Genomic DNA, 17,562 nt, shown 5'->3' with positions numbered 1-17,562 from the left:
TGTTCAGTGAGCTCCTCCATACATCTCCTCCTTTGGTGCCCACGGCAACCCTGTGCGGTGGGCATTGTCATCAACCCCATTTACAGATGAGGAAACCGAAGCTCAAGGCACGGCAGTGACTTGCCCGAGGCCCCGTGACTGGGGACTAGTGCAACTGGGACTCGAGTCCACATCCTGCAACCCCAACACCCCACTCTTCCCCTGCCCCGCCGTGCTGCAGAGCAGAACACTGGGCTTGTGCAGAAGTGGTACTTTCGAATAAACTGAACCCGAAGTTGCAGTAAAGCTGCTAAGTAGGCAAGAGCATAGGAAGAAAGAAAGGCCAGTTTTCTGAGAAGCTGCAGCAGCCTGGGAGCCTGGTGGAGTGGAGGTGGTGGGAAAGGGGCGAGACCAGAGACTGGTGCCCTGGTGGCCCAGACAGAAAGGCCTATTTAAGTCCAATGCCCAGAGAAGTCTGGTGTCCAGGAGAAAGGCAAGAATCTGGCGCTGGCCAGAGTCACTCAGAGAGAACAGAACATGTCGGTCGGGCGCGGAGGGCAGCCAAGGGCAAGGGCAAGCCTGCATCGCTCTTATAATCTTGAATTTTTAGATAACGGGACTCTTGGACTTGTTTGAAGGCAAAAAGGATAGGCCGTTGGTGGAACAAGTTGGGGAGCAAGGCTCCGCAGAACTGGAGAGGTGACAGAATTCTTAGGGCCGGGTGGGGAGCGGACACCTTTTCATCGTAGGATGGACAAGAAAGGTGCAGCCAGAGATCACACTTCTCTTTCGCGAACATTTATCAAGGTGTGTGTGGACTCAAGTCACCTGCTGACTGTGAGTGTAGAGAGGACATTTTTGTCTTTCAAACACAAGTTCATTTAAAGATTAGGATCACAGTTGTTGTTTGGCAAATACAACAGCAAGTTATTATATATGAGGACCTTATAGAACGTTTATATTCTGTTTACATTACTTCCTAAAAACACACAACAGAAAATATACCAGCTAAAGTGAAAAAGGGAAATTTATTTTCAGGTTACACCGGCATCTATAGGCCCTGGGAGCCCAAGTGCAGCCAGGAACCAGACACGATGGTTCTCCTGTCCTGGGCATGACAGGAGAACCTTCTCCACACACAGCACACTGAGAAGGACCCTGCACGGGCACAACTTTACTCTCTTTTGTTCAAGGAACCAGCCCAGACTGAAAGTATCAGTATTGTTTTTCTTCTTCAGGGAACAAAAAAGAAGAAAGCAGTTCAAACTGGCTTCAGGTAATTAGGGAATTTAGCGGCTCAAATAACAAACAATTCCCGGCCCACTGGATCCAGGTGGTCACACGGCACCACAGGAGGTACCTCTCCCTCCACTGGTACCTGTGCTGGCTCCAGTTTCTGCTGGCTCAGCCCTCTTGGGACCAGATGACTAACAGGAACTCTGGTTCTCTGAGAGTCCCAGCAAGTCTCAGGATGGGCTGCGGGTAAGCCCAGCGTTGGTCACATGCCCACTTCTGACCCACTCATGTCCAGATGGAAGGAAATGTTCATTGGCCAGACCTGGGACACGTGCCTGGTCCTAGAGCCACAGCTGAGGTCAGTCCCACCCCAGACACAGAACAGTAAGAGCAAACGCTACAGGAAGTTCACTGTTTTGCTGGGCACGGTTTTAAGTGCTTTAGATAACTCACTTTAACCTCAGCTTACCGTCTTTGTTTACTAATTTAATCAGCACATTATCCCCTTTTTATAGCTGGGGAAATTGAGGTGCAGGTGAACGTGTCTTAGCCAAGGTCTCACAGCTAGTTGCAGCTAAGACGCAGAGCTGGGATTTGACCCAGACTCTTGGGCCCCAGAAGCTGGGCTCTTGACCATTAGCAAAAGGGGACTGCTACCAACAAAATGGGAAATTGATATTGAGCTAACAGAGATAATAACAAGAGATGTCCAATAGCCACCCTGAACTCTCGCTCTGCAGAGGGAATTATTTGTCCAGCCCGAGTTGGGTATCCACCTTGGCCCAGGGCAGGATCACACTGTACCAAGGTGGCTGCATTTACTGTGACCTTGTACATGGACTAGTTCCAGAAAACAGGAGGGATAAAAGAATAAGCTCCCTTCTACCACTACCATTCTCCAGTAAGGTGTCATATGATTGGGGAAAGGCAACTGTAGTCACAGGGATAAAAATAAAAAGCTATCAACTAAAAGACCCTGGGCATAGTTATTCTACCCCTAAATTCTGCTCCCCGCAACGGGTGAGTGGGTAAGAAGGGTCCAAAAGCCTGCAGGTACCTGGGGAAACTGTGGAGCTGGAGGGGATGCCCAAGCATGGTCCGTTTCAGTTGTCTGGGTGCCGGAGAGGACCAGGGAATGAAGCCCAGTCCCGACTGCTATAAAGAAAAAGCACATAGGGTTCCCTGGTGGCGCAGTGGTTGACAGTCCACCTCTGATGCAGGGGACACGGGTTCGTGCCCCAGTCCGGGAAGATCCCACATGCCGCGGAGCGGCTGGGCCCGTGAGCCATGGCCGCTGAGCCTGCGCGTCCGGAGCCTGTGCTCCGCAACGGGAGAGGCCACAACAGTGAGAGGCCCGCGTACCGCCAAAAAAAAAAAAAAAAAAGAAAAAGCACATAGATTTACAGATTGTTATATTATGATTGAGCCACGTTGTGGATTTACAGATAATCCAAAGTGACACAAAAGCCCCACAAGACTCAGCTTACCGTCTTTAACAAACAATTCCCACAAGACTTGTTTGCACATCTCCCACAAGACTGTCCTAAGTGGGAAAATATTCTTCAAGCCTTAGAATCACAGTTGGATAAAGGCGGTCAGTAGTTTCAGGTGGCTGACAAGGGGGAGGGGGACAGGTGTGGGGCAATTAAGGTGTCATCATGAGCTAGGGGGAGCTCCGAAAAAGGATGACTTTACTGAAACTAAGCCACCCGCATTAAATGCTCCTACCTGTTTTGAAATTTCCGTCCCTTTCACACCTGTGTTCTGACAGCTTCTGCTGAGTTATACTACGTAACAAACCCCAGTCTCAATGGTTAGCTCAACAAAGGTTTATTTCTCATTCGTGGCTCACATATTTTATGGGTCGTTTGTGGTTCTGCTCCACCTGGGGATGGGGTTAGGGAGCGCCCCCATCTGGGGCCTGCAGGTCTTTAGCAAAGGGAAAAGGCGCAATCCTGCTGTGGCTCATAGGTGGCAAATGTCATTTCCACCCACTTTCTATTGGCCAAAGCAAGTCATGTGGCCAAGCCTGACTTCAACAGTGTGGGGAGACATCCCTCCTTTGGGAAGGGTCAACTAGGACAGGTCTGTAGAAGGCAGACTGGGTATTAAAAATAATGCAGTCTACCACATGTCCAATTTGTTTTCAAGGATTAAAAATTTATTTGCAAGTATTCATGGGGAACCACTGGCTGTTTTGGTTTATTCTGATAAAAACAGAGATGCATTAAAAAAAAAAATAGAGGGCTTCCCTGGTGGCACAGTGGTTAAGAACCCGCCTGCTAATGCAGGGGACACGGGTTCGAGCCCTCATCCAGGAAGATACCACATGCCACGGAGCAACGGGGCCCATGCGCCACAACTACTGAGCCTGCACTCTAGAGCCCGTGAGCCACAACTACTGAGCCTGTGAGCCACAACTACTGAGCCCGTGAGCCACAACTACTGAACCACGTGCCTAGAGCCCGTGCTCTGCAACAAGAGAAGACACCGCAATGAGAAGCCCGCACACCGCAGTGAAGAGTAGCCCCCGCTCGCCACAACTAGAGAAAGCCCGCACCCAGCAACAAAGACCCAATGCAGCCAAAAATAAATAAATTAAAAAATAGAGCTGCACTTAATGTTTATGGAACAAGTAGACACTAAGTGTCTACATGAGTTGCATATGTTCCTAAACATTCTTTCTGGTGCTCCCTGAGCCAAATGCTACCAATCAGAACACTGGCTGGGCTAAAGGACACTCTTGTCTAATACTAATAAGGAAAAGCAAATGAAAACTTTCTAGATAAACTGTAAGTAAATATAATGAGGCAGATGTCCTATGTCAGTTTAGTGGAGTGCTGGAGAGGTTGGGAGGTTTGGTTTTGTTTCGTAAAGTCCTATGTATGATTTCAGCAGAAACCATGGAGAGCGGGGAGAAGGAACGGGGGAGGGGCACAATCTGTGACAGGCTTTATGGATGAGGAACCTGGGATCTTGGGATGTTTATAGTACAGGTAACCCTTAAGCAACAAGAGGGTTAGGGGTGCTGACCCTCTGTGCAATCAAAAATCTGCATATAACTTACAGTCAGCCCTTCCTACCCACAGTTCCCCTGTATTCTCAGGTTCAACAAACTGCAGGTCACGTAGTACTGAAGTATTTACTATTGAAAAAAATCTGACTATAAGTGGACTGGCATGGTACAAACTCGTGCTGTTCAAGGGTCAACTGTAATTACTCAAGGTCATACCAATTAAACTGTCAGAGGCAGAATTTAAATTTTCATAGTTCCTCTGGCTCCAAAGCACATCCTTTTTCTTGTGCCCAGTGATGGCTCCCCAAAGGAAAGGAACAAAGAGGAAAAGAGAAAATAAGGAGACGGGAGGTTTAAAAAAAGGAAAGTTGAGAGGGAGAAGCAACACAGAGAGGTAGAGGAGGTAAGAAAGAAAGGAGATACTAGGAGAGAAGAAAGGAGAGGGAGAGAAGACCAAAAAAATACAAAATAAAAAAGGAAAAAATGAATAATAATATTGAAGGAGAAGAATAAAGTTGGAGGACTGATACCATCTGACTTCAGACTTACTGTAAAAATGTAGTAATGAAGACAGTGTGGTATTGGGGTGAAAGAACAGACAAATAGATGGAGCAGAATAGAGAGCCCAGGAATCGACTCATATAAATACAGTCAAGAGATTTTTGACAAAGTGGCAAAGGCAATGCAAGGGAGAAAAAGATAGTCTTTTCAACAAACGGTGCTGGAACAACTGGACATTCACATGCAAAAACTAAATCTAGACACAGACCTACACCCTTCACAAAAGTTAACTGGCTATGGATCACAGACTTAAATTAAAATGTAAAACTATAAAACTCCTAGAAGATAACATAGGAGAAAACCTAGATGACCTTGCGTAAAGTGATGCTGTTTTAGGTATAATACCAAAGGCATGATACATGAAAGAAATAACTGATAAGCTGAACTTCCATTAAAATTAAACATTTCTGGAGACTTCCCTGGCAGTCCAGTGGTTAAGACTCTGCGCTTCCACTGCAGGGGGTGTGGTTTTGATCCCTGGTGGGGGAACTAAGATCCCACATGCCATGTGGTGTGGCCAAAAAAATAAATAAAATAAATCAGGGCTGGAAGCCTAATGAGACACAAAAATGAGAAGAAGTGAAACAAAATTAAACATCTCTGCTCTGTGAAAGAAACTGTCAAGAGAATAAGACAAGCCACAGACTGGGAGAAAATATTTGCAAAAGACACATCTAATGAAGGACTGTTATCTAAAATATACAAAGAACTCTTAAAACTTAACAATAAGAAAACAATCATATTTTAAAATGTCCAAATAACAGGTACATGAAAATGTGCTCAGCATCACTAATCATCACAGGAATGCAAATCAATGCCACAATGAGATATCACCTCATACCTGCTGAATGGCTATTATCAAAAAGGTAAGAGATAATAAGTGTTGGTGAGAATGTGGAGAAAAGGAAACCCTTGTGCACTGTTGGCAGGAATGTAAATTGGTACAACTACTATGAAAAACAGTATGGATGTTCCTCTAAAAATTAAAAAGTAGAACAGAATTACATATAATCCAGCAATCTCACTTCTGGGTACATATATCTCTGAAGGAAATGAAATCACTGTCTTCAAGAGATATCAGCATTCTCGTTTTCAATGCAGCATTATTCACAATAGCCAAGACGTGGGAGCAACCTAAGTTTCATCATCAGATGAATGAATGAAGAAAATGTGGTGTGTGTGTATACACACACCTCCCCACAGGGAATATTATTCAGCCATAAAAAAGAAGGAAATCCTGCCATTTTCAACAACATGGATGACCTTTGGGGTATTATGGTAAGTGAAATAAGTCAGACAGACAAATACTATATGATACAAATATTCACTTAAATGTGGAATCTAAAAAAAAAAAAAAAAGGACTCATAGAGATAGAGAACAGATTGGTGGTGGCCAGAAGCAGAGGATGGGAGGTGGGGGAAATGAGTGTAGGTGATCAAAAGGCACGAACTTCCAGTTATAAGTTCTGGGGATGTAATGTACAGAATGGTAACTGTAGTTAACAATACTGTTTTGTACATTTGAAATTTGCTAAGAGAGTAGATCTTAAAAGTTCTCATCACAAGGAAATAAATTGTAACTATGTGAGATGAGGGATATTAACTAAGCTTATTGTGGTAATCATTTTGCAGTATTTACATATATCAAGTCATTATGTTGTATACCATAAACTAATACAACGTTGTATATCAATTACATCTCAACAAAACTGGAAAAAAAAGATGCTCTACATCATATGTCATTAGGGAACTGCAGATTAAAACAACAGCAAGGTACCACTACAAGCCCATTAGAATAGCTAAAATCCAAAACACTGATGACACCAAATGCTGGTAAGGGTGTGAAGCAACAGGAACTCTCATTTCTGGTGGGACTGCAAAATCGTACAGTCACTTTGGAAGACAGTTGGCAGTTTCTTATAAAACTAAACACACTCTTACCATATGACTCAGCAATGATGCTCCTTGGTATCTACCCAAAGGAGCTGAAAACTTATGTCCACAAAGAAGCCCGTACAGGAATGTTTATAGCAGCTTTATTCATAATTGCCAAAACCTGGAAGCAACCAAGATGTCCTTTACTGGGTAAATGGATAAACTGTACTACATCTATACAATGGAATGTTTGTCATTCAGCACTAAAAAGAAATGACTACCAAACAATGAAAAGACGTGGAAGAACCTTAAATGCACACTAAGCAAAGGAAGCCAGTCTGAAAAGGCTACTGTATCATTCTAACTACATCACATTCTGTAAAAGGCAAAACTATGGAGAGTTAAAAAAAAAAAGTCAGTGGTTGCCAAAGGTTATGGAGGAAGGACGGATGTGTAGAGGACCGAGGATTTTTAGGAAGTGCAACTACTCTGTATGATACTATAATGCTAGATACATATCTTCTGCATTTGTCCAAGCTCATAAGGTGTACAACACCAACAGTGAACCCCCATGTGTAAACTGTGGCCTTTGGGTTCTAATAATGTGTCAGTGTAGGTTCATCAATTGTAATAAATGTACCATTCTGGTGGGAGATGTTGAGAAGTGGGGAGGCTGTGTATGGGGCGGGGAGTGTTTGGGAAATCTCTGTACAAATCTCTGCCAATTTTGCTGTGAACTTAAAACTGCTCTCAAAAATACATTAAAAAAAAGTTAAAAATGAATAATTGAATAAAGCAAAGAAAGAAAAAAAAAGTAAAAGACCTTCACTGGTGACCTTCAAAGTTCACTTCAAACCATCTTTGCAGCCCCAGGTCCCAGCCTTCTAAGACCTGGACAGAGAGCGGGGCACGCCCCCAGCGGGATGCGAGAGGCGAGGAGAGGGGGGTGGTCTAGGCCTGGCCTGAGCCTCTTACCGGTGGCTGGCGGCGGGAATCACCCGCGAAGCTCTGAAAAACAGGAATGCTCGGGCCCCGCAGCGCACCAGCTGAGCCTTTCCGGTGGCAGCGTCCAGCTCTGAGGAGTTGAAAAGCGCTCCAGTTCATCCTAACGTGCAGGCGGAGCTGAGAATCGCCATGAGAGAGCGGCGGCCGGTGGGGTCGCGGGTCAAGGTCCGAGAGGAAAAAGAAACCTTCCTGGGAGAAGGATGAGCCCCCCGCCCCGTCCCCCAACGCGGTCACATTCTTGGATGTTCACTCCAGCCGCGCGCTTCCCAGGGGCCTGCGGCCAGATGCCACACTCTCAGCAGCTCTCACCTCAAGAACAGGTGTCCCCAGGGCAGGTGCGCTCACCTTCTGCCCCGGGAGGAGGGAGACCCAGTCCGTGACTGGGGCCGACAGCGCGCCCCGCCCCGTATAACAATCCAGTCCCGGGAGCCACGTGCGGGCTCCGCGAAGGGCTTGGTCACGTTTCCCACTCTACTGGCGCGGAGCGCGCGATTACGCCAATTCGGGCTTCACTTTGGTGACACGAATACAGATGGGTGTGACCACGTATTCTTCGGCGGGAGTTTTCTCCTATACCTCCTAACTGACCACTGTTAAAACTAAAAACAAGCAAGCACACACAGTGAAAAACACACACAAAAGAGGCGCGCGCGCGAGAACGAGCACACATACAAGTGGACCCAGCGCCTGTCCAACGCCAGGCAGGTGGCTTCCGGGTTCCCGGTCGCCATGGCACCCACGGCCTCCGCACCTAGCTCTCCCGGCCAGCTCTGCCCTCGGCAGCCAGAGAAACTGACTTGGGGGCCCAAATACCTTGGGGACACACGCGGAGGGAGCACCGCCTCCGCCCCGCCGCGGCATCCCCGTTCCGGGCCCCTGCCCCACACCCGCCACTCCGTGCCGCCGGCGCTCAGGGAGCGCTTGTCCTGGGAAGGCGGGGGACCGGAAACGCGTGACCCCGGCGCGGGCCGCCCGCATGCCCTCACGCACGCCGGTCTACCGGCTCTCTGGCCCTTTAAGGCGGATTTTTCCGCCGTCGACCTGGGGGCGGGGAAAGCGTCGCGCGCACCAGGCGGAGGCCGTCTCCCGAGCCGTAAGTGGAGGCGACGCGGTGCCGCGGACCTCAGGGTGTGGCGGGCCAGCGCCGCTGGAGGGGGGCTCCTCTCCAAGCTCCCGCCCCTACCTCGCCTGTTCCCGCAGCTGCGGGCCCGCGGGAAGGACGTGCGTACCTGTCGGCCCTTCAGTGGGGCAGGCTGGGGGGCAGGTTGGGCGACTCTGGGGAGGCCTCCGAGCCGCGGATGCCCGAGTCCACGCGGACCCGGGGTCTCGCTACCCGCGAGCGACTCGGAATCCACGAGTGTCTTTCACTTTCAGTCTCCAGGAAATGGAGCGGCGTCGACGGTGTATCTCCAGCCGGTGTCGTAAAGCAGGATAATCATACCGTTAACCCCCCAGTTTAAGTTTAGGTTCGAGTCCGTGGTGGTCGCAATTGAACGCACCGATTTAGAGGGAGTGAGGGAAGAACAAAACACGAAAAAATGCCCTGCAGACCGCAGCGGGTTGCAGCCGCAGTCCACGCGGGCCTGGGCAGTTTAGGAAGCGGTACTTTCTCTGCGGCCCCCGGCTGTCACCTCCGCCTCGCTCACTCTTACCACGCTGCAAATTCCCTGAGTGGTTACAGCTGAGTGCATAGCCATCCCGCACCTTTGGCATGAATTCCCAGCGAAATCTCACTTCCCAGGAGAGCCAGGCAAAAGGAATTAGACAAAGGCTTCCCGCAACCCCGTTTGTTTTGAACTTGTAAAACGGCCTTAAGAAGCATTTGGAGCTACTAGAGAGAGAATGCATTTTCTGGCTAGAACCTCACTCAGGATTCTTTTGCCTCACAGCTTTGAGCGAGCAGAGAGCTGGGCGCGGGCGAGATGGCCCTGGTGCCCTATGAAGAGACCGCGGAAAAGGGGCTGCAGAGATTTCACAAGCCTCTTGCCACCTTCTCCTTGGCAAACCACACGATACAGATCCGGCAGGACTGGAAGCAACTGGGAGTCGCAGCGGTGGTTTGGGACGCGGTAAGTTAGCCCCGGGGGCCTCTTAGCATCAGCCATTGATTATAAGACTGGTCTCTATTTTTAAAAAGTAACAGCTTTATTGGGTTGTAACTCATATACCGTACATTTCACCTATTTAAAGTGTGTGTGTGTTTTTTTTAAGTAAGTTCAGAGTGGTGCAACTATCTATCACTACTCAATTTTAATACATTGCATCACTCCACCCCTTCCAAAAAAAAAGTCCTATCCATTAGAATCACTTCCCTGCTCCCTCCCCACCAAATAGATTGCATTTTAAGGGTGAATGAAGAAAACTGAAAGAAATTAAATGACTTACCAGTAATTTACCCAGCACAGAAGAGGGAAGACTGGGGCCCCTAGCTGTTTTGGACAATTATTCAGTTAGTTTTTAAGTTTAATATTGCACAAAGAATATTGTAAACTGACAAAGCCAAAAATGAAGATCATGTGTTTTCTTTAAGTTTTCCATAGTTGTAATGATCAAAAATTATACTATAATTGCTGCTTTACTTTTTTCTCTCCCAGCACTGTTTTTTCAGCTGCTTGTGCCAGAGACTTGCCCTAAGCATCTAGCCACACCTGGGATTCGGTGGGAGCTCAGTGAATGTTGGATAAATGATTGGTGCAGATACAATTTTACAATTTTAATATTGTATCAGGGGTGTTAGAGAAACACTTAGGAATAAAAGTCTTGATATATCGTAACGCAGTAATACCACTTCTAGGAATCTAGTCCAGGGTAACTACAAGAAAAGTTTTCTCAGAAAGAGTAATAAAGATACATAACAGCGAGGAATGGGCGAATCTCCTACATTCTCACCAAGAAGAGGAATTGCTAAGTATGCTAATAGTATGTGGCCATGAAGAACAAATTATATTTTAAAATTACGTTATATGCTAATAGTATGTGGCCATGAAGAACAAATTATATTTTAAAATCACGTTAACAGTATACAGTGATTTATAAAGTTATATGCAAATGCTTACTCACACATCAAGTCCAAACCTTTGGCTAAAACTTCCCTTTTGATGCCCAGCTCCTCTGGGGTGACGAGTGTTAGGGATGCAGGAGAGTAGGCGGGAGGGAGGAAACTCCAGGAGCCTTGGTGCTGCTCTGCTTTTTCCCTTTGGTTGTGGCCTTGCTGACTTGAACTTGGTTTAGGAACTAGACATTCCTTTAAGCAGAATCACAGAGACTGTTCATGTCAGCTCTACCAGAGTGATTTTATAAACCTTGAGTGTAAAAATGCTGTGACACAGTAAGAAGTTAGCCTTCCCAGATTCAGCAGGATCCTATCCTGGGTGGTCAGTGTCACTGACCACTGCTGTCCCCCGTAAGGGCCTCTGGTGGGGCCTGGGGCAGCTGTTCTGGGGAGCTCGGTGTCTGTGCTTGCTCCAGGTGACCTCCCAGCAGCAGCTGAGTTCCTGTGTGAGCTGTTACACTGGGAATTGAACCTTGCGGTGGGAGGGGGGTATGTGATGTCTTCTTGGAGTATGTAGCCTGCTTGAAACCCTTCAGGCCCTAAAGCGCTTGTTGACCTAAATTGTCATGCTGTGTTTTGACTCAGGCTATCATTCTGGCCACATATCTGGAGATGGGAGCTGTGGAGCTCAGGGGCTGCTCTGCCGTGGAGCTGGGTGCTGGCACGGGGCTGGTGGGCATGGTGGCTGCCCTGCTGGGTGAGTGTGACTCATGGCTCACTCCTGTGTGAGTGGAACTCATGGAGGGGCACCTTTTCCTGACTCAGAGCTCATTGTTAGTTTCCCTCTTACCGTGTTCCTTTTTTCCCCCTGTACTTATTATGAGTCACAGGCCAACTGCAGTGCTCTCAACTCCAGGAAGGCTAATTCCTTCTCCCTCTCTCATCCTATTATTTATACTTCTCACGGGAGATTGCTTTGCCCACTTCACTTCTGTGATGCCCATAATATGAGCTTAAGGCAACTGAGTTCAAAGAGAATTATCTTATTTGTGTACATAGCTTTTTACTGTTTAGGTGCTGTCTCTGTACTCTCGGATTTAACCCTAGGAGGTCGGGAGAGCAGATAGTCTCTTACTTCATTGCTGAGGAAGCTTTGCTAGTTTCTTTCTTTTAGGGAGGGCTGGCCCCCCCTGCAGTTTGTACTGACATCTATTAAACAGTGTGCAGTTCTGAAATGATACCAAGGTTTGTCGTTTTTTGCTTGGCATACAGACATTAGTTTAGGCCTAGAGTATTTTTAAGCTTCATTTCTATTTTATAATTCATTGATGACTCTTTTCTACAACTTCCTGCTCATACATTTCAAGCTGTGCCTTGATTGGATAGACCAGCCTCTGAGATACAATGTATAATATTCCCCACTTCAGTGTTGTCACCTGGAGCTCTTGTTAAAATGCAGTTTCTGCTTCTGTAGGTCTGGGGTGGGGCCTGAGAGCCTGCATTTCTAACAAGCTCCCAGGTGATGATGATGATGCCGTAACTGCTGGTCCTCAGACCACACTTGGGTGGTCAGGATCTAGAGTTCCATGAAGTGTGTACAGGTACTTGAGCACCCACTGAAGCCCCGCTTTTGTCCTGTCCTTTTTCTGGTAACATATCTTTTTCAGTATTCCTTTCTCTGTTTAGATTGTGCCTCCCGGGATTTGATGGGGAGCATGGGCAGGAGCGATGGGTGGACGTGTGAACATAGAAACTGATGCAGGTCCATCTGTCTGACACCACAGCACTTTCAGCCACTGAGGAGGCCCTAGCCGATACACCACCTTTTGATCTCCTCAGGTTGACCTTATATTGTCCCCGTGTATGTTAGGTATATTTTTAATTTTCATTTTTCCAGTGAAGCTGGGATTCCGGGAGATTAAGCCACTTTCTGAAGTCCTGGTCAGTGGTGACCCGAGACTCAAACCAGGCTTGTCAGACACAGAGGCCCAGGTTCTTTTCTTTCCATGGCACTAAGTCCCGTCTCTGTGACGTTTGAGAGAACTTAGCTGGAAGGGGAAATGAGGTTTCTTCTGTCTCCCCCTGAGAACAGGGCCTCCTCACTGCTGTCGAGACAGCAGAGCGTGGTGACCTGCAAAGGGTTAGAGGCCCACTTGGCTCTGACCTTTTTTTGTTTCAATTTAATTTTATCAAAGCATAGTTGATTCACAGTGCCGTGCCCACTTCTGCTGCATAGCAGGCGACCCAGCCATGCATACACGCATTTTCTGTTACGGTCCATCACAGGATGCTGAATACAGTTAGTTCCCTGTGCTACACAGTAGGACTCTGCTGTCCATCCATTCCACATACAATAGTTTGGCATCTGCCAATCCCAAACTCCCAATACTTTCTTCCCCACCACCACGCCCTCAAATCCCCCAACCACAAGTCCACTCTCCACAGGCTCTGACCACCTTTAATTCTTACTAGCTATGTCACCTTGGGCAAGTTGCTGGATCTCTAAACTTCAGTTTCCCAATAAACTGGGGATAATGACCATAGTGACTGACCAACAAGGATCAAATGAGAGCATGCATAGAAATCTGTTAGCTCGCTGACTGGCACAAAGTAAATGCTCAGCAAGTGTTCTCTGCATTTTCATTTCTGATCTAGAAATCTGGATCTGTGGGCTTGGGAAAGCTAGCATAAGGTTCTGACCATCACAGAGCAAAGGACTAGTTAATTGTTGCCACAAAAGATGGGGACTTTGGGAGGGGCGAGAACAGCAGAATGGCAGACGGTGTTCGTGTGGTTGCCCCAAAGCAGAATTAATTGCTCCCTTATTTCTCTTCCCCACAGCGCTCGGTGTTCTCCGCCCAGCTCTGTCACATTTCACTTTAGGCAGTTGTTTCATGTGTCTGTCTCTCCTGGCAGGCTGAGGCTCCTGAGGAATGGGGCCATGTCTCATTCTGTGTGTCCTTGGCCCTAGTACAGCAGCTGGCACACAGTAGATACCCAAATAGTTCTGGAATAAGAGATGAACTAGAAAATCATGAAAATTACTGTTTCTGTTATAAAAATGATAAAACTCTATTACAAAAATAGCCCTAGAAGCAGTCTAAAAAAAAGGAAAAACTCACCAAAGATTCTGCTTATTCATGACTTTGCAACATAATTACCAGTACCATTTTGGTATATTTCCGCCTATTCCTTTTCTCCATCCGTATTTTAATCATAGTTATAATCGTGATTCCATACGTGTGCCTATGTGTGTGCGTGTATATTTTCACACATATGTGATGTTTCATTTAACATGTCATGCACATTTCTCTGTGCTATGGCATGCTTTTCATGCTCATTATTTGTGGCTACAAAGTATTAGGCTGGAGAAATTTTGATGCTGAAACCTAGGAGTAAGAAAAAGTTAATCTCTTTAAAATGGAAACAGAACTAGAATAGGTAGTGCTTTGGAAATGTCAGAAAGAGGTTGATTGTTCCCCCTTTTAAGCTATTTTCATTTTTTGTAACCTTACTCATTGATTCCCGACTCTGGGGAACACCCACGGCGTGCCTGTCATGGTTTTAGAGCAGCAGGTCACTGCTCTCAGGAAGCATCCATTCTAACTCTAACTGGAGCGAGAGGGGGGGAAAGACAAATTACATTAAAAAGCCCCCCCCTCAAATGGTCAGTGATATGCAGACTGTTAATCTAGGGTGATGAGATTTTCTTGTTAAAAGAAAAAACAGCTGCTAATTCCTGGGCGGTTCCTGTGTTCTGGGTGTTGTGTCTTTATGGCCTTCATCCTCACCACAACCCGGCATAGTAGGTCTACTTGGAGCTCTTTTCAAAGTGGCGAAATGGAGGCTTAATAGATGTCAAGTAACTTGCCCAAGGTCACAAGCTAATGGATTGTGGAGTTAGAATTTGAATCCAATTCTGACTCTCAAATCCTGGTTCTTCGTTTAAAAACCTCTTCAGCCTTTATACTACTTGAAAACTATTCTTAAGAAAAAAAAAATCACATCTTTAAGACAGGGTTCTGTAAGTTGGGTTGGGGTCAGGAATCTGGATTTTAAAAGCTTCCCAGGCGATTTGATGCCCAACCAAGTCTAAGGACCGCTGTCTTAAATATAATGCTCAGCAAGAAATTGTCTTTTAGGGGCTTCCCTGGTAGTGCAGTGGTTGAGAGTCCGCCTGGGGACACAGGTTCGTGCCCTGGTAATTCCAGTGCAAGTCTCCACTGAACTTTCAACTTGTACGTTTAAATGAAAGCTGTTGATGTCTCTACGTGGCTGTTTCTCAGCATGTGTTTCAACTTGAACTCTAATTCCCTTTCCAAACTTGTCCTTTCTCTTTTGTTCTGAGTTAGCATCACTATCCAAGTAGTCACTCAGGCCAACTCCTTGACCTGCCCTCCCTGCTGCCCACCCGGCCCTTGAGCCCTGCTGGGTCTTTTAACTATTTCTTGATTCCCTTTCTCCCTGTCCATTCCCACTGTCTGGCTGGAGTGCTCATCATCTGTCTCCTGCAAGATTCTGTCCACATTCCCACCTGACCTTTCTACCTCTGTCTTATCAAACCCACTTTTCCCAACAGCTGTCAGGGTGGCCCATGTAAAACGCAGAAGTGATGGGGTGACCCTGTGCCTTCCCATTGCCTGCAGGCCAAATCCCAGGCTTCTTAGTGAGGCTCTGTAATCTCACTTTGCTGACTTTCTCAGCACAATTGCACTAGTGAAGTTCCAGTGACACACACCCTGCCTCTGGCCTGTCCCTTCTGCCTTGAATTCCCCTCTTCACCTCTTTCCTCTGGTTAATGCCAAATCTGTAAGCTCAGATTTCCTTTCCTTCCGAAATCTTTCTTCGACCTCTGCTCCTCTCGAAGCATTTTTCCTTTGTGACCACATAATTTCCTAGCACACCCATGTTCCTATATTTTACTCCCTACACTGCTTCATAATTACATTTATCTCTCTCATGAGACTCTCAGTTCCTAGAGGGCAAGGACTTTCTTACCCATCTCTGTATCTTTAGCGCACACTCTGTGCTCCAACATTTGAATAAATTAAGGCGTTGCTTACAAAACTAAAAAGTAAAAGTAATGACAAATGTTTACATGTTCTTTTTCCATTACCAAGTGAGTGACAGCAGGCTATGTTGTCTTATTGGGTCAGTTTCCATTAGTTTTTCATGAACTAAATATTGTCTCATCTCCCTCCTTACCCAGCATAAATCTCACGGGCAGTCATTTTATTACCATCTTCACATACCATCAATACCCTGCACTTCCTTGCTTAATCCTCTTCACTGGGCTCAAAACAAGGTTACGTGCAGCTCTCCACTTGTTCCAGGCCTGCACCCAGGTGGCTGAATGTGGCTGGAGGAAACAGACTACTTCTGGGTCTCATTTTAAATGCCTGGTCAGGACCCTCTGGGGGGCTCTTCGTGCTGCTGAGGAGTCCAGCTCTGCTCCCTCTCTGCTGACCTCCAGTCCTCCTTTCTCCACTTTCACTCTGAGCTGATGACATTTCTCCTTATTTTACTGAGAAGATTGAAGCAATCAAGAGAACTTCTGTAACGTCCCGGCACTGTCTCTAACCACCCCCTGCGTCTGCATCCACCGTCTGCCTTTGTTCCTGATGCTGTATGCAGGTGGACTGTGTCTCCTCCCCGGGGCCAGCCCTCTCTTGCCTGTTCAAGGGTGTTGTTCTGGTGGTTCTCTTTCCTGCATTACCACTTTTCCCTCTTTCTACCTGATCGTTCTAATCAGCATACAAACTTGCTGTTATTCCTCCCATCCAAAAAGTAAAAAATAAAACTTAATAAGTGGCTGATTATAGTTCTGTAGCAGGAAATGTATAAGTTGACCCTGGAATATCTTGTCGTACCAGATAGCAAGGAAGCTATCGAGGATGACTGGGTTTGTGTCAAAAGTCCATTGGCAAAAGATAGACAATTTGAACATCGATAATGATGATGGCATGGGTTTAAATACATCAGATATGTTTAATGCATAGTTCATGATACAACAACACTAAAGTAAACCCAATTTGTCATCTTTGGAGGATACTTAGAAACCAACTCTTTGAAATCTGGGTTATAAAAGGGGAGAGAGCAAAATTTATCCCGCCTTTCCTATTCAAACAATTCCTCTACAAAATGAATAACCAAGTAGTAATTGAAAGAAGCTTACTCAACAAATAAATGCAAAACGAATCTAATAAATTAAGGATCTGGGCATTGAGTATTTGTGGTTGCTCACATCACAAAAATAGAGCCTACCAGATATTACATCCTCTTGATGAAAAATACCACCACCACCTCTGAAATACTCTTGTTCAAAAAATCAGACTCAAGTCAAACAAATTTACAGGAGATACAGAGCACAGAGGAACACGTCAAACTATACAAATGGCATAATCAGCCAGATCTAAATTGTGGGAAACTACAGGACAGATGATTTGTTTCTTCCCTAAATTGCAGGAGAAAAATAAATAAATACAGGAAACTGATAGATGAAAAGAAACTTAACACATCCTGCATACCCTTCACCCAAATAAACAAACAAAAACTCCCAAAACAAAACCACAGGCAAGATGATAATATTCTGTGAGCTGAATATTTGGGTGATAAAAATCGAGTAACTAGGGCTTGCCTTGTGGCGCAGTGGTTGAGAGTCCGCCTGCCGATGCAGGGGACATGGGTTCGTGCTGCGGTCTGGGAAGATCCCACGTGCCGCGGAGTGGCTGGGCCCGTGAGCCATGGCCGCTGAGCCTGCACGTCCGGAGCCTGTGCTCCGCAACGGGAGAGGCCCGCATACCGCCAAAAAAAAAATCGAGTAACTGGTTGAGGGAGTGATTGCCAGAGTCAGGAGAGTGGTTACTGCTGGGTGGCCTGTGTTTGGGACTTGGCCTGT

At 46.4% G+C, this 17,562-nt stretch overlaps 1 protein-coding gene across 6 annotated transcripts in view; it reads left to right on the top strand.

Moving 5' to 3' along the window:
- Nucleotides 1-8,308: 8,308 nt before the first annotated feature.
- Nucleotides 8,309-17,562, top strand: part of METTL21A (methyltransferase 21A, HSPA lysine) — a 56,634-nt gene continuing 47,380 nt past the window's right edge. For 3 of the 6 annotated variants that reach the window (XR_013828633.1, XM_079923715.1, XM_079923712.1), the window contains exons 1-3: nucleotides 8,764-8,893; nucleotides 9,562-9,741; nucleotides 11,310-11,421. Coding sequence is in view for 5 of the 6 variants with exons in the window: in XM_079923715.1 (XP_079779841.1) it covers nucleotides 9,595-9,741; nucleotides 11,310-11,421 (259 nt within the window). In the remaining variant the exon portion in view is untranslated. Of the gene's footprint in view, nucleotides 8,894-9,082; nucleotides 9,275-9,561; nucleotides 9,742-11,309; nucleotides 11,422-15,873; nucleotides 15,947-17,562 lie in introns of those variants that run through there. The other 3 variants (XM_079923716.1, XM_079923713.1, XM_079923714.1) reach the window with 3 other exon arrangements.

This window comes from Stenella coeruleoalba (assembly GCF_951394435.1).
Source record: "Stenella coeruleoalba genome assembly, chromosome: 6".
Taxonomy (NCBI): Eukaryota; Metazoa; Chordata; class Mammalia; order Artiodactyla; family Delphinidae; genus Stenella; species Stenella coeruleoalba.
This window is presented reverse-complemented; position numbering and strand designations above follow the sequence as displayed.